Source organism: Micropterus dolomieu, linkage group LG01, assembly GCF_021292245.1.
Source record: "Micropterus dolomieu isolate WLL.071019.BEF.003 ecotype Adirondacks linkage group LG01, ASM2129224v1, whole genome shotgun sequence".
NCBI lineage: Eukaryota > Metazoa > Chordata > Actinopteri > Centrarchiformes > Centrarchidae > Micropterus > Micropterus dolomieu.
The window spans coordinates 1248788-1268996 of record NC_060150.1 but is presented as its reverse complement, the minus strand read 5'-3'; the positions used below and the strand labels follow the sequence as shown (position 1 = coordinate 1268996).

General features: G+C 42.2%; 3 protein-coding genes across 3 annotated transcripts in view; 2 read left to right on the top strand and 1 right to left on the bottom strand.

The window, feature by feature from the left end:
• LOC123970867 (NLR family CARD domain-containing protein 3-like) overlaps positions 1-7024 on the bottom strand; it is an 8110-nt gene extending 1086 nt beyond the window's left edge. Inside the window, exon 1 of the mRNA XM_046049229.1 lies at positions 6987-7024. Within this exon, the coding sequence (XP_045905185.1) occupies positions 6987-7024 (38 nt within the window). The remainder of the gene's footprint in view (positions 1-6986) is intronic.
• A 208-nt stretch (positions 7025-7232) lies between these two features.
• Positions 7233-11284, top strand: LOC123970830. The gene is made up of 3 exons (XM_046049170.1): positions 7233-7404; positions 7888-8234; positions 10037-11284. Exons 1-3 carry the CDS (start codon positions 7233-7235, stop codon positions 10874-10876), a joined length of 1359 nt encoding a protein of 452 aa, XP_045905126.1. The 3' UTR covers positions 10877-11284.
• Positions 11285-13091: 1807 nt separating this feature from the next.
• LOC123971994 (zinc finger and SCAN domain-containing protein 21-like) lies at positions 13092-16851 on the top strand. The gene is made up of 2 exons (XM_046051162.1): positions 13092-13345; positions 15667-16851. The coding sequence occupies exons 1-2, from the start codon at positions 13174-13176 to the stop codon at positions 16713-16715; spliced, it is 1221 nt and encodes a 406-aa protein (XP_045907118.1). The 5' UTR covers positions 13092-13173; the 3' UTR covers positions 16716-16851.
• The last annotated feature ends 3358 nt before the right edge of the window (positions 16852-20209 follow it).

The window sequence follows — 20209 nt, the reverse complement described above, 5'->3', positions numbered from 1 at the left end:
TTCTCTGCATTGGCTTCCAGTAAAATCCAGAATAGAATTTAAAATCATTCTTCTTACCTACAAAGCTCTTAATGGTCAGGCACCATCTTATCTTAAAGAGCTCATAGTACCTTACTACCCCACCAGAGCACTGCGCTCCCAGAATGCAGGGTTACTTGTGGATCCTAGAGTCTCCAAAAGTAGACTAGGAGCCAGAGCGTTCAGCTATCAAGCTCCTCTCCTGTGGAACCAGGTTCCAGTTTGGGTTCAGGAGGCAGACACCATCTCCACATTTAAGAGTAGGCTTAAGACTTTCCTCTTTGATAAAGCTTATAGTTAGGGCTGGGTCAGGTGAGTCCTGAACCATCCCTTAGTTATGCTGCTATAGGCCTAGACTGCCGGGGGATTTCCCATGATGCACTGAGCTCCTCTCTCCTCTACTTTCTCTCCCTCTGTATGCAACCTCATCCCATTATTGCATGTTACTAACACAACTTCTCCCCTTTCTGGTAGTCTTGTGCTTTCTCGTCCCTCTCCTCTCTCCTCCTATCATTTCCTGCAGGTGTTTCTGGCTCTGGAGCTGTGGAGTCTGGATCTGTGGTTGCGGGTCACCTGCTGCCCCCGTGTTCCTGCTCGACACCCTCTGCTGCAACGACTATTGTTGCAAGTCCTATTGTTATTATTGTCAATTGTCAATCATTAACATTACGATTGTTATCATTAACACTACTATAAATATCTGTACCATTTTTCATTTAGTCTATAGCAACATCACCTTTACTGTCTGTACCTCTGTGTGGATATTGCCTCCCTCCCCTCTCTCTCTCCTTACATCCCTCTCTTTTTCTCTCTGTTCCTCTCCTGCCCCCTCTCTCTCTCTCTCTCTCTCTCTCTCACACAGCATTTGCTGATGTATCGATACAGAAGCAACTGTTGTTTTTTTTACCTTTATTTATTCAGACATGAATTAATGGGGGAGATTCAGAGAATTTCACTGAGAGCAACCTCTCATTTGCAGGAAGGGCCTGATCACATTCACACTGTTACACATTCACACCCGGAAGCTGGAAGCACACCAAAAGCTCGCTTCTCTAACCTCTGTATATGTGTGTCAACAAGGAATACACAACGATATATTTCTATGTCAATAGTATTAGAACATCCATCCATCCATCCATCGTCAACCGCTTATCCTGCGTACAGGGTCGCGGGGGGCTGGAGCCAATCCCAGCTGACATCGGGCGAAAGGCGGGGTACACCCTGGACAGGTCACCAGTCCATCGCAGGGCCACACAGAGACAAACAACCACTCAGGCTCACAACTAAGGCCGATTTAGAGACATCAATCAACCTAGCCTGCATGTCTTTGGACGGTGGGAGGAAACCGGAGCACCCGGAGAGAACCCACAGGGACACGGGGAGAACATGCAAACTCCACACAGAAAGGCCGGGGCAACCGGGGTTTCAACCCGCGACTTTCTTGCTGTGAGGCAACAGTGCTAACTACGATACTACGATCATTCCTGTGAGCTGGAATGAGCTTGAAACATGAAACTTGGGGAATAACTGGAAATGGTGTGCATATGCCAATACCCAATTGGCCCCTCGTGCCGATTGACTTGAAATTTCTCACACAGGTCCAGCTCAATGTGCTCTACAAAAAAGCCTCAAGGTCAACCATTAAGGTCCGCCTATAAAAATCTTATGCCATTTTGAATTTTTTGAAAAACTATCAGGTGTCAACATTTTTGACACCTCCTCCTAGACCAGGGGTATTCAATTGTAATTTAAGGTCCAGTTAGAGAAAATTTCCCAAAGCAAAGGTCCAGAACATCAAAACAACTACCCTGCGTTATCATTCAGTACCATAACGTATAGTTGTATCAACATAACGGTCTGTCAAATCAAATAATATTTCAAGAATATTTTAGTTTTCACATCAAACTGGAGGAATAATAAATAATAACTAATCTAATAATAAAATCTAAATTTAAGTAAACTAAAATAAAGTGCTTGATTTTTAGAAAATAAAATAAAAGGTGTAGCTTGAAGTGATGAAGTGTAGTCTTAACCAATTTTATAATAAACACAACAAATCTTAACAAGTGAACAGCTGTAATGCCTCCTCGTCTTTCATTCCCTCTTATAGAACTACCACTTTCCTAGTTTGTCCTGCCAGCTGGCATTGGAGATCTATGAGATATTCTGGTTCTGAACTGCCCGTGGGAGGAATTTACATGGAAGAATCTGTACATTCTTGATTAAAAGCCATGTGAAATCTCTTTTCCCTTTTGTCTCCTCAATTCGTGTGAGATTCAGGTTTGAACGAAGTCTTCAAACCTGAATCTCGCGGACTCGACTCGCAAGCATCGGAATGCACAGATTTGATTGGCTGAGTAGCGTCACATGATACGATTGGAGCACATGCGACTGTTCTGTGAGTTTCCTGGGCCGCTAAGCCTATACAGTAAATGCTAGAGAAGCTGTACGGGTTAAAATAGAAACGCTCCGTCACAAGGTAGTAAGTGTCAATAATAAATCGGCTGTGGGTCAGCGGTCCAGAGAGGACACTGGCTGGGTCTGGATCCGGACCGCGGTCCGCCTTTAGTGACCACTGGCCTAGGCCGTAGCTCCAATTATCACCAATTTTTCAGTGAATTATTAGTTGGTTCTCAGTCTTATTATTCGTAGTCTTTTAAGTTTCTGTCTTATGATATGTTGGGTTTTGGGTTCTGTCCTGTCTATTGTCCTGTTGTCCAGTATGTGTTATTTAGTCTGTGTCTCTGTTCATGTCTTTACTAATGGTCTGTGTACTTCTGTGTTATTTTTTCCTTGTCTGCTCTGTGCTCTGTTTAATAGTATTTTGGTCTGTTAGTTGTAGTATTTGTGATCTGTCTACTTATGTTGTGGATTAGTTATTTATATTATTCTATTATTTCTTCTTGGTTATTAGTTTCCCTTGGGCTTTATTGGTGTCTGTCTGTTTTCCCCTGCTGTCTCTGCCTGCCTCGCTAGCCCTCATCCCGGTCACCTGTGTTGCTCCCGCCCTGCTCGTTAACCCCTAGTATAAATGTTTGGTGTTTCTGTTCAGTCCTCATGTGGTGATTGTTGCATGTATATGTGCTGTCTCATGTTGTCCGCCTTGCTCGTCCTGTTTCCCTACTTTCTTTGGATTACCTTGTTTTTGGACTCTGTTATCAGCCTGCCAGCAAGTGTGCTCACCTTTTGTTGGTTAATAAACCCTTTGAACTGTACCTGCCTGTTCCCGTGTGTGCATTTGGGTCCAGCCAACCTTCTTCACACCACTACACACAACAGATTCTTTATTGTCCTTTCCAGGAAATTTGTTTCCAACATCTACAAGTACATTACCTCACATTTACACAACATGAACATACATAACAACGTGCTGTACATTTTTTACACAAATTGACACCAAAACCAAGACCTTTTACTTAGCAAGTACTCTTGTTGAGTTGTGTTATGGCAAAAGGGATAAAACTCTTGCTATAGTGAATCCGTTTCCAGGCTAGGGATCTATATCTACGTTCTGATGGTAGCAAAGTGAAGAATGTGTTGAGAAGGTGACTGATGTTGTGTGCTATTATGTGTGTTTTTCGGTAAAATGGCTTTCCCATTGAGGTCAGAAAGGTTGGGAGTGGGGAGACCAATTATTTTGGAGGCGTTATTTGTGATGCGTGTAAATTTGTTCTTAGTGGTCACAGTGAGTATGCTGAAATAACAGATTGAACAGTTAAGAGGGATGGGTTGAATTATGCTTTGTAGAGCAGCAGTAGAACGTGCGCAGCAACCAAAAGAGATTTACGTTTCCGGATGGCAGAGAGTCTTTGTTGGCAGCGTTTAAAAGTGTATGTGGTATGTTGATCAATTGATTTCAGTTCATTGTCCAGAGTGAGTCCAAGGTATCTTATCATTGGATCAAGCCAATAAAAGTTGTATAAAGCATGTCGATATCTCAATTACTTTTCAAGATCAAGTTCGAAAGGGGCGTGGCTCTGGAGACAAATCAGCAACCGTAGGACCGATCATCACAAAACTCACAGGATATGTTCAGATACGTGCCCCAGATATACCAGAACAGTTTGATGTACATCCGCCACTAGGGGGCGCTACAAGCGCAAGAAAGGTGCTTAGTATTACATAAATTACACTATAAATCACATATTCATTCTCTAAACATCACAAATCTCTCAGGATGTCTTCATAACTACCTAAAACATGCCCTGAAAGTTTCATTCAAATTGAACTCCAGGGGGCGCTATAAATGCAAACAATCTGCAGGTGATATAACGCAAATCAGGCTACAAATTACAAAATGTTTGCTCAATCAACAGAAAACTTCCAGGATATGTCTAGATAAGGACCTAACATATACACTGCAAGTATCATTCAAATCGACCACGAGGGGGAGCTTTAAATGCATAATAACTGGATGTGAAATTATGCAAATTAAGATATTGATCAGAAAATTGTTGTCTAATCATTACAAAACTTGCAGAATGTGTTTGGTAACAATGTTGAACCACTTGTATGATACGATTTTGAAGTCCCTACTGTGAAAAAAGATTTGAACCGGCATTTTTTTTTTTTTTTTTGGATTTAGGACCTTTTTTTTTGCATGTTGTTCCAAAAACATTATTGATCAAGCCATAAATAAAAAAATTTGATTTTGCTTTAACAAGGGGAGTTTTCATTAACTCATACAAAAAGACACAAGACCACATGCCCCGAGGACAGCCACGCCCCGCCCTAGCGCGAGACTGCAGGAGAACCAGGGACAGTAGTCCCCCAGCCACCCTAAGTGCAGGCAGAGCACGTGGCCCCAGCGCCCCGCAAAACCAAGACCCGCCCAGATCATGGACGAGGGCCCAGCCCCTGCAGAGAGCCACCCCCAACGGAGAGATGCGACCATGTGCAACAAGAACAAAGAAAAAGTAGAGTTAATTAAAGGTCGACTACAACTAGTTTTCTCCATGAAAGAACTGAGGGAATGCTGTTAATTCTGGTGCAGAAACTACCCTTGAGAGAGATAGCTTGTCATAGGAACTATTTAAACATCTAGATGATTATTTTATTTTTACCTCAAATTCTCTCATAGAAGAAGAGCTTGTTTGGCGGAGTTGGACTTTATCGGCCTCTGCTGGTGAGCCGTAGGAGCTACAACCTCATGCAACCCTCTTCAAGACGAAGAGAAAAAGCCCTCTTACAGCCCTGTAGGGTAGGAAGTGTCAGAAGTCTTATTTAATATAATGATAAATTATATTGTAGGGCAGAAAATTGTTTTCTTCTTACACCTATAATCTTTTATGCAAGTACTTACAGGTGAAACTCGAAAAATTAGCATATCGTGCAAAAGTTCATTTATTTCAGTAATTCAACTTAAAAGGTGAAACTAATATATTATATAGACTCATTACATGCAAAGTGAGATATTTCAAGCCTTTATTTGATGTAATTTCGATGATTATTGCGTGCAGCTTATGAAAACCCCAAATTCAAAATGTCAGCCCTCTGAAAAGTATAATCATGCATGTATACCCAGTACTTGGTTTGGGCCCCTTTTGCATGAATTACTGCCTCAGCCTGTGGCACTGCTGAGGTGTTATGGAAGACCAGGATGCTTCAATAGCGGCCTTCAGCTCTTCTGCATTGTTGGCAATGCCCCATAGATTCTCTGTGGGGTTCAGGTCAGGTGAGTTTGCTGGCCAATCAAGCACAGTAATCTCATGGTCATTGAACCAGGTTTTGACAAGAGGAATACGACAGTTGAAGCCCATGTCCAGGACCTGTCTGTGTGTGCTGGCTCTTGATGCAGTAACTTGTGATGGAAATGTGGTATTTTACTGTATTTACTGTTTCACCCTGCATGCTTCATCAGAATAGACCAGTGTTTCACCGTGTGGTGTTTGATTATTTTATTATGTTACAGCTAGGTAAAGTTTTCCATGGGAAAGATGCTCATTAGAGAGTTTTCTTATCAGACTGTCCTTGATAGGCCTTCATCTCAGGACAGCTGGTCCCGACTCCCTTCCTCCCTTGGATAGCTGCGTAATACCCTTACAGTATAAAGTCACCTGTTTCTTCACTGGCTCTTTGTCTTACACTCTGCAGACTGGTTGCACTCTGTATGTCTGTCTGACCCTTTGCAAAGAATAAAACCCTTAAAAGACATCTGGATTGGACTCTTTATTTCAGAAGACAAACTAAAAGACAAATTTCCATTACAAACTCCAGCCTCAGTCCGCTCCTTGTGAAGCTCCCCCACACATTTGAATGGCCTTTACCTGACAATCCTCTCCAGGCTCCGGTCATCCCTGCTGCTTGTGCACCTTTTTCTTCCACTTAACTTTCTATTAATGTGCCTTGATACAGCAGTTTGAGAACATCCAACTTCTTTTGCAATTACCTTTGGAGGCTTTCCCTCTTTGTGTCAATGATGGTTTTCTGCACAACTGTCAGGTCAGCAGTCTTCTTCCACTGAACCAGACTGAGAGACCAATTAAAGGCTCAGGAACCCTTTGCAGGTCTTTTGGATTAATTAGCTGATTAGAGTTTGACACTTTGAGCCTACAATACTGAATCTTTTCCATCCATCCATCGTCAACCACTCATCCTGCGTACAGGGTCGTGGGGGGGCTGGAGGCAATCCCAGCTGACATTGCCCCTGAACCTTTCCACAATATTATAATTTTCTGAGATTTTGAATTTGGGTTTTTCACAAGCTGTAATTATATCAAATAAAGGCTTGAAATATCTCACCTTGCATGTAATGAGTCTATATAATATATTAGTTTCACCTTTTAAGTTGAATTACTGAAATAAAGGAACTTTTGCACGATATGCTGGACGTGCAATAACGTTTTCATTATAGTGACTTCCTGAGGAGGGCAGTGAAACACCTGGAAACGTGTAAACTGCCGTAAATCCATATGAAGAAGGAGGAAAACTTCCTGTGGCTAACATGCTAATATTTTTCTTTCTGTCACCCTAAGATGCAGCCGGAGTTCAGCAGCAGAGCCTGCATGTGAGGATAAACGTGTTTAAGTGGACTCTGTTTAAACTTTCGGGATGTTTCACCTCAGACTCATCTCCTGTTAGCCAAGAATGCTAAAGGAAGTTAGCTTGTCAGCAGGAAGTAGCCGGAGCCGGAGCTCGGCCTCACAGTGTGTATTTTATCAGAGTGAGCTGCGTGTCTGTAACGGAGTGTGTCTGGAGGAAAAGCTGCTGTAAACATGTCTAAAGTCCAAACGCTGAGAGCTTTTGTCCAGCAGCGACTAAGTGCGGCTGCTGAAGAGATATTTGAGCTGTTTGAAAGAACGATAGCAGAGTACGAGGAGGAACTTTGTGGACAACGCAAACTACTGGACGCTGTTTTCAAGCCTGAAGTCCGGTTACACAGAGCAGGTTTGTGCACTTTACTGCTTATTCTCACTGGAAACTGCCTTTACTGCAGTAAAAGTATGTGAGTATTATCAGCAACATGTACTTACAGTATGACAGTAAAAGTACTCACAGTGCAGTAAAATGTTCCTGTCAGTGTTTCTCTGTTATATCTGGTGTTTCTGGATTAATATTCCTGCTGCATTAATGTGGCATCTTACTGTTGGAGATTTTCCAGTTTAGCCCCCCGCTAACTTTAATGGGGGTTAATTAATAATCGCAGGCTCTTCTAGACTTTCCAAATGTGGACTAGGTTGATCACAGTCGATTTGTTTCTGCTCTGAAGAAATGAAGCACATGATATGCTTCATTTGATTTAGTTTGACTTTCAAATATATTTAACAAAATGTGCATCATTTCTCTCCACATTTAAGAATGTAGTGGTGTCCGTGGTTTAAATGTTACCAGGAAATTTGTTTTCTAAAACATGTATTTGTATTTCATTAGTCTCAACAGACGTCCAGCGGCTGTTTGTGCGTAAAGAAGAGGTTTCCCCTGAGCAGCAGCAATGGAGCTCCAGTCTGGACCAGGAGGACCCACCAAAGCCCCCACAGATTAAAGAGGAGTGGAGCCAGGAGGACCCATCAGAGCCCCCACACATTAAAGAGAAACAGGAGGAACTCCGGACCCGTCGGAAGGACTGTGGAGGACCAGAACCAGCCTGGAACCCATATCCAGAGAGACATTCACATCAAGCTATTGATGATAAGACGTCACCATCATCTGAACCGGACACTGAAGACAGTTGTGATTGGGAACATCAGTCTGCTTTAAACCCTCTGCAAAACAATAAAGTAAGTACGGAACCCCAGAAAGATCACACATAGAAAAAATATGTATATTATATATATGCTATTGCGTGCTCACGAGATACAATTTGTTCCCACGTTTTAATTTACTTGTGGCCACGAGATAAGTATATATAAAAGTGCACAGTGAACCAGTGCACAGCGCCTGCTTCAAGCATCGGTTAATAAAGGAGATTATTAGCGAGCAAGGCAAAATTGGTAATTAATTTGTTGGTTTAATTGCATTAATTAAATACATCCAACGTTAAGTTGTTAATATCCAGTCCAACTTTATTCCTAAAGCACATTTAAAAACAATCAGGTTGACCAAAGTGCTGTACATTGACATGAATCAGTACATAGACAAATACAACACCAACAGAACAGCAACATACAGCTCTCATCCCGGGTTAAAAGCCAAGCAGTAAAAATTTGTTTTAAGTCACGATTTAAAAATCAGAAGGCCGGGGGCCAGTCTGACGTGAGGAGGCAATTCATTCCACAGGGGCTGCGACTGAGAAAGCTCGACCCCCCCTGCTCTTGAGCCGTGTTTTAGGGCCAAGAAGCAGAGACTGGTTCGCAGACCTTATTGACCTTGAAGGAGCATGTGGCTTCAATAGATCAGCGATATAGGCTGTAGCTCGTCCTTGGAGGGCTTTAAAAACAAATAATAGAATCTAAAAATCAATCCTAAAATTAACTGGGGGCCAGTGAAGGGAGGCAAGAACAGGGGTGATGTGATCTCACTTACGAGTTCCAGTGAGGAGACGAGCGGCAGCATTTGTACCAGTTGTAGACGAGAGAGGGAGGCCTGGCTAACACCTACATACAGAGCATTACAATAGTCAAAGCATGTTGTGATAAATGCATGTATAACCCTCTCAAAGTCCGTGAAGGATAAAAAGGGCTTTAGCTTAGTAAGAAGACTAAGTTGAAACAAAAACAGCTTTCACAACAGAATTGATCTGATTCTCCATTTTAACTCCTGGGTTTGTTACAACAGACTTAAGATAAGGTTCGAAGTTGCCCAGGTCTGTTTGAGAGACATCAGAGCCACCTCTGGGTCTAAATATGACCTCAGTACGACAAGAGCCAGCAGTAGGCGTTCTGCGCTTATCTTGGATCAGGGTGCATCGCTCTCGCAGTATTTCCCAGTTCATGGCAAGGAACTAGGAACTAGCAAAACGAACCAAACATTGTATACAATAATATACTGTGACGGGTTTACAGAGGTGAGAGTGCAGTGTAACCACGGTATAAGTGAGTTAACTGCATGATGGGTATTTTTTTGTGCTGGAGTCATCAGCGATTAGCATGAGCATTAAATGGTAACCATTTACAGGTAATTAGCATCAGTAAGGTCTGGTAACATTAGAAGTAACTAGAAAAAGCACAGCTGTTCATGTGGTAGTGTTGCGATACTGCGCTGTGAAAACAATCTGATGGGTCACAGCAATAGCAGCTGGGGTTAACTGATGGGGTCAACACTAGTTTTTGGCCATTGACTGTTACTGGATGCAGTGGAATATCAGTTATGTCTGTGCATAGAGTAATAATGAAATACTAATAGTACATTTAATTAAATTAATATGATTTTAATGACCTAAAATTAAGCTAAAAGCCAAAAAGCAGATTTTAATGTTCAAAATTTTTAAATGAATAGGAAGTCAGTAAGATGTTGAAATAGAAGAATATCTCCAGTTGAAAGTGAATTCAAACACATGTAGCTTAATGGTGTTTAAGGATGATTAATCATTTTCCTATGTATAGGCCAATCTAATCATGCTCTCAATGTTTTGTTTTTCCAGATTGATGCATCTGTAATGAAAGATGAAGACCTGGCAAAGCACCTCTCTAAAGCTGGAGATAGAAACGCTGCTGTGGCCTTCTGCCGGCAAGCCAGTGCATCACTTGACGCATGCAGGAAAGACGCTGTACTTAAAAGGCTGGGGCAGAGATGGCCGTCTGGAGTACCTGTAAAAAACAAGGCATTAGCAGGAAATACAAATGCAAAAAAAAAAGAGAGACGGGTTCAGCTTGGATGGATGGATTACGATGAAAAACTGAAACGGTACAAACTAGTGAAAGCAGTAAATGGGGGGGGGACGAGACACCTGACCATCGACAAGGATAAAACAGCGGTGGAAATCAAAGAACTAGCTGAACGCCTGTTTTTCCCAAATGGTTTTTCAAAAAAAAGGACAAAGCTCTCAGATTATTCAACTAAAATGAAGTCGTCCCAGGTCCATGTCAACAGTTGGAGCACTGTAGAATGCTTATACGAAGTAAGCCAAGCAAAAATTCTGAGACTGTATCTTCGTACCAAAAAAGTAACACTGGAGCCGTCGTCAGACGAAGAGGAAGCACAGACGCGCTTCCCTTCATCCCCTCTTATTGATTTCAAAGGACGTGAGCCACATTGTTCAACTGAGCTACAAGATAGGGATGACAGGGTTCACCAAGAGCTCGACCTCCACATTGTAATTGGGGCTGTGGGCGAATCACAGAATAACCAGCCAGCACAGAGACCGGATGTTTCTTTGATCGACCAGCCGATGCAGGGACCGGACGAACCACAGCCTGGCCCTTCTGCAGAGCCATGGAACGACCAGTGTTGGGATCACAGGGGCCTCACAGTTATCATGTGAGTCATTGAACTATTTCGCAAGTATTCAGCCCACAAACTCAACCTCGGCTAGGATCTGTCAGTTACCCCGGACTTCTGCCGTTACGTTATTGATAAAAGACGCTGTGCGACTTTACTCTCTAACTCTCCTCTTCCCCTGCTCCTCTGCTCCACTCGTACTCTGGTCACCGGCCCGACTCGCCAGCGACCTCCCAGCGTGGACTGTACGAACCAGACAAGCAAACACTAATCTTACAGTCACGACACAATGGCCGCTTCTTCCCCACCTGGCTGGATTCACAACGGACCTACCAGCTAACAACTAGCAGCCAAAGCAACACTTCTTCCCCGACAGACCAGGGGTCTCATTTATAAACGGTGCGTACGTACAAAACAGGGCTGCAAAAGTGCGGACGCCGCTTCCCAAGCAAAGGTTGTGATCTATAAAAAAACAAACTTTACGGGAGAATGTGCGTCCTGTAAGTAAACTCTGAACCATGCGTACGCACATAAAGAGGAGAGAAGAGAAACGGCGCCTCACATGGCAGAAGGATGAAACGGTTTGAAAAGAATAAGCCTACTATTGTGTAAAAGAAATTGAAATATTACCTCTGAGTATTACTGGCTTAAAGCCTTTCTGAATAAACAAACACCCGTTTGATTGACTTTCCCTGAAGTGTGTAAAAAACACACAATTTAAGATAATTTGCAGCCACAAAAAGATCCAGATTCAGGATGATAAACACAGAGATTCTGTTTCTGCAAAAGAATGCCTCAAATATGTTGGACAGTTTAATCAGGAATCAGATTAATTCTTGCATGCAGTGCAGTTTATTCTCATAAATAAGGTGAGCAGGAGGAAAAATTACATTTAAACTGATGCCGTTTCCAACGTGTCAGTCGAGCAAATATGAGAGCAGAGTTTCACATATTGTTCTCACATGTTCGTTGCCTTATCGAGCCAAACACTGAGCGCCAGCGTGTGGATGTGATGCCATTTTTTTGGCACTTTTAGTGAGAAATCTACACACAGTTTTATAAATGAGAGCCCTGAGCATTGTAGAGCTGAACTGCAGCGTTACCTGGAAAAGTCCTGGAATGTGTGTTTTTTGTAAATGTATGTGTTTTTCATTGAGGTTATGAAGTTGTGATCATTGTTAATGTTATGTGACCGTAGTTCTTGTTAAAAAATGTTATGCTTCACACTGACACACAGTCTTTGCATGCTAACTAACTAACGGACGGTAGAGGGGGCCGATGGGAAGCTCCCACAGTTTCTACTGCTGTCAGGCTTTATAAAGTCATGGAAAGAACATGTACAATATGATGTTAAAGGTTCACAAGGCATTATTTCAGCACTTAGCATTTTGTTTTAAATAAAACATAAACAAACTACCTCTTTGACATGGATTCTGTTTAAAATGTGCATGTTTACAGAAAGGGGGAAAGTTTGTGTTGATCGAATACTGTGTAAAGTTTTTCATGCATTTAAAACTTCTCGTTTTCACGCTAACCCTCCTAAACACACATACGAAATGCCTCATTTGATAACATGTTAACAGTCACAGCTAAAGTATCAATAAAATGAGTTATGAGAGGCATGTCAAGTAGATCATTTTCAGAAAGTTAGTTTTAATTCAGTATTTATTGAGAAGTATGTTTTAGTTCTAACAGAAGTGTCTTAAAAGAGGTGTTTTACTGCATAGTCTAATACATTTAGCTGTTCTGACACTGCTGAGCCTCCGATGAAAGATCCACAAACACTTATTGAAAAGCAGACAGGCGAGCTTACGGCAACATATGTCAGTGTGTCTATATATATATATGTGTCAGTGTTAGGACTTTACAGACATTCTTCATACGTGACAGTTAAAACAAAAGATGTCAATTCTAAAATGAAGATAAAGCAGTGGACACTGGAATATTATACAGTATCATAATTATACATAGATTTGTCTGTATTCATGTGTTATGCTTTTGAACTGTTTACTTTTACTTTATATTGTGGTATTTTTGTGTTTACTTCTGGAAAATCTCTTTTTATTTTTATTTTTTTTACCCATTTTTAATTTTGAACAGAGATATTTAAAATAAAAGTTTGGTCACTTTTAGTTTGAAAATCAGGAAAGTAGTAATACCGGAAGCAAGCATACTTCCGGTGGCTACCGCGTGTGTTACCACTAAATGTAACCGGGCTGGTTGTCCGACAGAGAGTCTGTTGTCTTTGTTTGACGTAAACGTGAGTTTTCACCACAGCGCGCGTCAGAGTGAGCTGCGTGTCTGTAACGGAGTGTGTCTGGAGGAAAAGCTGCTGTAAACATGTCTAAAGTCCAAACGCTGAGAGCTTTTGTCCAGCAGCGACTAAGTGCGGCTGCTGAAGAGATATTTGAGCTGTTTGAAAGAACGATAGCAGAGTACGAGGAGGAACTTTGTGGACAACGCAAACTACTGGACGCTGTTTTCAAGCCTGAAGTCCGGTTACACAGAGCAGGTTTGTGCACTTTACTGCTTATTCTCACTGTAAACTGCTGGGAGTCTTCGTCTAGGGCCCAATGTCCAGACTCAGACTTGGAGGCGCGTTCCCGGCAAGTGCGCGAGGACATTTTGAGCCCTTTATAGACCCTTTTCGTAAGTCCGCATTTCTGCAGACGTTGGCTGAGGGAACTGCCCACAGTTCATAGCGGTATCACGTGAAACTGGGTTACCAGGGGAAGCGAGAAATCCGCGTTATAAGAGAAGAAGAAAAGCTGGAAACAAACAAGCATCGACACCAACGCTGATGTTAATACTGTGAAGGTTTTCTAAACTGAAGATGCTGCATAGATCACGTGAAGTCAGAGGAAAGCAGTCACCTTATTACACACTTCCTTTATTCAACTATTCATTTTAGTTTTTTCTTAATGATGCTGACCAACAATAGTTAAGGATTATTGACAAATATGGACATTTCCCTCTCCTTCACTCTGCAGGGCGAGAGCCTGCGGGACTGAAAAATCAGGCAAAAGCATAAAATAAAGTGCAAAGTGTTTCAGCGTCGTCAAGGTAAAGGGATAAAGTGTCAAAGTGCTGTCCTGTTTACAGCATTTTGAGCCCTCGCAGCCTCTTAAACTCATTCCCTTTCCTAGTGACGTCAGTAAAGTCTGTGAGGGTTCAGGGCTTTGGGGGGACATTGGGATTCGGCCTGAGTTTCTATGTTTTGGGGAGCAGAAATCCTCTCCCGTCCAGCAAAACAGCAAGAAAGGAGAACACTACACAATCTCACAGCTCTGACCTAAACCCTAGTGGACAGAAGAAGGAAAGGTTAAGGATAGAAAACACAACACATAAGATAAGACATAACAACATAATAATTTTAAGAAGTAATAATAATAGTAAAAGAACATGCATAAAAGCATAAACAATTTTCTGCCGTAACGGGAAAGATTCATATCCTTTACTGCAGTAAAAGTACTAATACCACTGTGTGAAAATACTCCACTGCAAGTAAGAAACGTTTTTATATGTAAAAATGTGATGGGGCACCAACCATTTAAAAAGGTAGGCTATACCAGTGAACTACAAAAGTCCCTCTTGCTACTGATGTGTTTTTTTAACATACCAACAAACAGCATGGCTCAAAACACTTTTTTTTTACAACAACAAACTAACAGCAGCAGGTGCCGTGGCATCTTAAAATGAGGTGTGGTCAGGCAAATTGTTGGCGCATTGCTATCTTGAGGCAATAGAAAGCGATTGCAAATCCCCCACCACCACCAAAAAAGGGGCTAAAGTCAACGGAGCAGTATTTCACTGTTTATTTTAGGGTGCATTACCTCCGAAGATGCGCTTAAGAGATGCTGTGTGCATTTATGCACGAGGCACAGCAGCGCAACGTCCTTGATTATTAAAATCTCCCGTCACGCTGACAGGATTATCAGGATCTAATGTTAATTCATGTTCTGTGTCCTGCTACACATCTAAAAGCTCTCACACACAGTCCAGGTTCATACAGTCAAACAGTTTGCAGTAAAGCACCGTCCTCCTGATCAATCCTGAGCTCCATCAGAGCGTCTGAATTATTAAAGCATAATTTAAATGTTGAAGTCTGTTTACTCTGGAGAGTTTCCGCTGTCCGGTCATGTCAACTTTATAACTACATTATCTTTTTTTTTTTTGCTGCTTAAATGGCCCACAATATTTGCTGTGACTTTATTCCACACATGGAAACATTTAAAATGAAATAAGAAAACACTCAAACAGCAATAAAACACAAAATAAAGAAACTACATATATGTGACCCACAGTGAGGGTCTGGATAGACGTTTCATAGAGAAGACAGCTTCTGTCTGTTAACAGACACTTCACTGATAAACCAAAGAGCTACAGGGGAACATTAGGTTTCATGATCAGAGACAGTTTTTATATCAAGTACACATCCCCTCTCGACTGTGAGTCTACAATTCAATCAGTCAATTGATTGTTTAAATATTGCGGCGATCATCCACTATTAAAATGGCAATGCACCAAGGTACAAGCACAACTGGCTTTTGAAGGGAATGGGGGATGACACTCTGATGGGTTTATTGCGTGTTACACCCAGAACACACTCATGACTAATTCACCAACTAAGTACAAACCTTTTGAACCATGCGCCTGGTACTTGACTATTTTTTCCACCGTTAAACTAGTAATTTTGGAGTTGGACCCACCCCAAACACAACTGCGCCACACGCTTTAGGCCGTGCACTTAGATGGTTAAAATAGGGCTCTAAATCTCAAAAACAGGAAATTACAGAATTCTAAAACATGCATGTATTTCATTATTTTCTACAGATGTCCAGTTGTTATTGTTGAAAAAGGACGAGGTTCCCCCTGAGCAGCAGGGGTGGTGCCCCAGCCTGGACCAGGAGGACCCACAAGAACCCCCAAATATTCCAAAAGATTGGAGCCCCAGTCTGGACCAGGAGGACCCGCAAGAACCCCCAAACAGCCCCAGCCTGGACCAGGAGGACCCACCAGAGCCCCCACACATTAAAAGCGATTGGAGCCCCAGTCTGGACCAGGATGACCCACCAGAACCCCCACACATTAAAGAGGAACAGGAGGAACTCTGGACCAGTCCGGAGGGAGAGCAGCTTCTAGGGTTGGAGGAGGAGTTCACATTCACTCCAGTCCTTATGAAGAGTGAAGAAGACAATGAAGAGAGACCTCAGTCCTCACAGCTTCATCAAAGACTCACTGAACAAATGAAAACAGAAGCTGATGAAGAGGACTGTGGAGGACCAGAACCAGCCAGCAACTCGGATCCACATAGATATTTACAACCAGCTACTCATGTCAGGACATCGTGCTCCTCTGAACCTCAGACCGATGAGATTTGTGAATGGCAGGGGACCATGGAAACTCGATCAGGAGTAAACCCTCTGAAAATTAACAGTGGATGTAACACTGTTGGTAAATCATTTAGCTGCTCTAAGTGTAGTAAAGTATTCCGCCACAACTCGGGTCTGAAGAGACACATGAGAATTCACACAGGCGAGAAATCATTTAGTTGTTTTGTCTGTGGTAGAAGATTTGCACATAAGTTTCAACTGAGACAGCACTTGACCGTCCATTCAGGGGGGACACCCTTTAGTTGTATAGGTGAAACATTCGCAAAAAGCTCAGATTTGACCTCACATTTAAGGGTTCATACAGGAGGAAAACCTTTTACATGCTCAGTTTGTAAATCAAGTTTTCGTTCCAGACGCAATTTGTCCAGACACATGAGAATCCACACGGGGGAGAAACCATTTTGTTGCAGCATTTGTAATAAAAGATTCATTCGGCTCGATTATGTGAAAAAGCACAAGTGTGATGGCAAGAACAGTGGAAGTAAATGAAGCTGCAGAGATGCTTGTTGAGTCGATTCCTTCCAGCAGGATTGAAGTACTGAGGGCAAGACTCGATACTGATCAGTTCAAAACTGTGGCACAGAGTCCAAAATAAGTCGTGCTTCACCTTTTCAGTAGGCGTGGGGGGGGGGGGGGGGGGGGGGGGGGGGGGGGAATCGATACAGCATAGTATCGTGATATTTGCCATGGCAATACTGTATCGATACACAGACGCCAAGTACCGATATCTTATTATATAAATTGCAGATGGGACTTTTAACTTTTTGGTAATAGAATAATAAAATCTATTGCTTTTTTAGTCCACTAGAAAACTTCATCAAGGATCATATAGAGGACTGAAAAAGTGATATGAACAAACAGAGAAATGTATCTTTTTAGATAAACAGATGTTGACAAAGTTTGACTTTTTGTACAGTACTCAGATGCCATATGTTGAGAGTTGTTGGTTACTGTAATCATTCTTCAACTGGGTGTCTTAGTCCCAGTACTTGTATGTATATTAATTGCAGTTGTTTTGTTGCTGCAACAAACCTCCCAAGAGTTGTTTTTCTTCTTTCTTCTCTTTTTTTTTTTAAATTCTTCTTCAGTCAAGACATGTTTGTTAATTATTTAGTTTCTGTGGATTGATAACGTTTGTTAACAATTAGAAGACACTAACAAAAATGTGTAAGTGAAAACAAGAATAGTTGTGGATCAATAAGTAATTTATAGAGCATATGTAGCATTGTTTCTAAATGATCGAACTTTAAATAATCATGCAGGAAAACAAGTAAAACACTTGCAAATGTAGTGTAACCTAAGACATAATAAAGATTTTGTAAACCTAATCTCAGCAGGTAAATAAGTTATTTTGGAGTTCTGGGGCTGATCGGTCTTAGTCACCAATCGTGCTCTGGGAACAACCAGAATGCCAACAGCAGTGGGTGCTCAGAGGGCGTGCAGACTGAGAAGGGGTTAGTGGATCTTTGATGTAATTAGGAACTTGGTCATATAAAGCCTTGAAGTTCAACAAAAACATTTTAAAAATCAATGCAGAGATTAACAGGAAGCCAATGGAGGGAGGCCTTAATTGGAGTTATAAGATCTTGTTTCCTTGAACCGGTAATAATCCTAGCAGCAGCATTTTGAACCAATTGAAGGTGAAAGAGAGAAGCCTTAATAAAACCTTGTAGAGGCCATTACAGATATATAGGAAGGAGAAATTAAAGCATGGACAACTCTGTGTAAGTCATGAATTGATGAGAAGGATCTAATTTTGGAGATTAACTTCAATAAGCTCTTGAAAACTCATCTCTTCCACCTCTAACTCCTAACCTCTAACATACTCTTCCTGTGCTCTTCTTCTTCTATCCCCTTACAATTCTCTTGTATTGACTGCACGTTTTTGTTAACTCTTACTTCTTTCCCCATTGATGTGATATGTGCTAATAGTTCTTACTAGTATGTATTATCAATTGTAGATCTGTAGTTGATGCTCTGTTGGTGCTTGTATATTGTTCCTCAAATGTCAGTCGCTTTGGATAAAAGCGTCTGCCAAATGAGTAAATGTAATGTTAACTCAAGTTAAAGGAAGCATGACGGAACAACCTTTGGTATTTAAAACAAAGGCCAGAACGAATTAAACAGACATTTCTTGCATTTGGCTTAATGTTATGTGATAGGGCTCCAATATTGTAGACTATCAGAATGAAGGAATTGCGTGTTGCAAACAAGATCAGAAATCTAGGAGGAAAGTTGGTTTAGGCTGTTAGGATTAGTGGATTGTCACAATAGTACTGTACATTATGTTCAGTAATGACCTGACCCAATGGCAGCACACAATGGGAGAACAGTAATGGATTGACTTTTGAGGAACGCCATGAGTGAAATGGGACGACAACAAAAAAGGTTCTATCTTTTTCTAAGGTTGCAACCCCAACTTTCAAGTAGAGGGATGGAGTGGTCTGCTGTACTCAAGTTTAGCAGCATGGGTTTTGACATTTATTTCTAGCATGGAAACTTAAATAAGGCTTTATCAGTACCGTGAAGAGCTCTAAAATCAGACTGACAGTTTTTGAATGCTGTCAGAGTCATAAACAATTAGTTGAAAGGCAATAACTTCCTCTGACACCTACATCAATGATAGATTGCAAAAAGAGAGAAGGCTCAGAAAATTCATGAATAAAACAATTTAGTTTAGTAGGTTTGTATGAAAGTATCCAAAGCAGAGAAATTAGATCAATCTTTCTAAATTATATTTTTTTCACATAGACATTTGCAATCCGCCATTTACAGTGTAAAAATAAACATCTGCCATCCGCCATCTGGGGTGCCTTTCATGACTCCCTGCGCTGGGGGGCTGGGCCCCCCTGAACCTACTCTAGGGTGGGGCAGGGTTGTTGTTGGCTCTGGGGTGCTGGCGGTGCTCAAGGGGCACATGCTACAAGCCTTGGGCTAGAGGGACCTGGCGTCCTCTTGCCTTGGGAGGCGGGGGCCTCGGGGCTTTGGCTTTGGATTTTGCTCATGTCTGGGGCGGGTAGCGTGTCCCTGAGCCTGGGATCCATTGTCTCCTCTCCCTGCCGGGGCCCTCTTCGACAGGGATGGGGCTCCAGCTGCTTCCCCCTGCTGGCTCTCTCACAATGGGGGCGTGCAGCTGTCCTGAGTGCACATGGCCCTTGTTTTCATGGGGGGGGTTGTTGGGGGTGGCAGACCGGGGGCTCTGGACTGGCCTCGGGTTCATGGGGCTTGGGGGGGGGTCTGCCTGCACTAGGGGGCATGGCCTCTGGTTGGTTCTTTATGCTTTTCATTAAGTTATTTATTTGATTTTATTATTATTCCAGCTATCATTGGCTGTGCTGTGTTGTTTATTTATTCGCTTGACCGTTTTTCATTTTCATTCTCCCTCTCTTGTTTTCTTATGTCAAGTATTTATTGCTGGTGTTCAGCTGGTTGCGTCTTTGTTTTTGTTATGTTTGTTTTATCTCCGCCCTAATCCCCCATCCCCGTTCTCTTGCAGGCGTTTCTCTGTGGTGTCTGACTGTGTGGTGTTTGTGCCCCCATCCCCATTGCTGAAAGCGTAGATCTGGGAAGAGAGTGGACCATCAAGGGCTGATGTTACACTCCGGTCCAGCAGGTGGCAGCACGCACCTTTAACGTTGCTTTGTAGTCCGCACAGAAAAACAAACACCAACGAGTATTTCCGGTGGCTAAACTTTCCAAGCAGAGCCTGCATGTGAGGATAAACGTGTTTAAGTGGACTCTGTTTAAACTTTCGGGATGTTTCACCTCAGACTCATCTCCTGTTAGCCAAGAATGCTAAAGGAAGTTAGCTTGTTAGCAGGAAGTAGCCGGAGCCGGAGCTCGGCCTCACAGTCGGAGCAGCTTCCATAGAGACCAAACTGTATTTTTCACGGAGCCCAAATGTCCAAATGTCCAGATAGAGCTGTCTGAATAGACTCTGTGCTGTTCCCTTTATCTGAACATGTTTAACATCTGAATTATCT

What these genes read in the sequence shown, in the direction of transcription:
- LOC123970830 (XM_046049170.1), top strand. Translation starts at nt 7,233, where the DNA reads ATGTCTAAAGTCCAAACGCTGAGAGCTTTTGTCCAGCAGCGACTAAGT. An exon ending in AGTCCGGTTACACAGAGCAG is followed by an intron (nt 7,405 to 7,887) that starts GTTTGTGCACTT and finishes GTATTTCATTAG; the next exon opens with TCTCAACAGACGTCCAGCGG. An exon ending in ACCCTCTGCAAAACAATAAA is followed by an intron (nt 8,235 to 10,036) that starts GTAAGTACGGAA and finishes TTGTTTTTCCAG; the next exon opens with ATTGATGCATCTGTAATGAA.
- LOC123971994 (XM_046051162.1), top strand. Translation starts at nt 13,174, where the DNA reads ATGTCTAAAGTCCAAACGCTGAGAGCTTTTGTCCAGCAGCGACTAAGT. An exon ending in AGTCCGGTTACACAGAGCAG is followed by an intron (nt 13,346 to 15,666) that starts GTTTGTGCACTT and finishes TATTTTCTACAG; the next exon opens with ATGTCCAGTTGTTATTGTTG.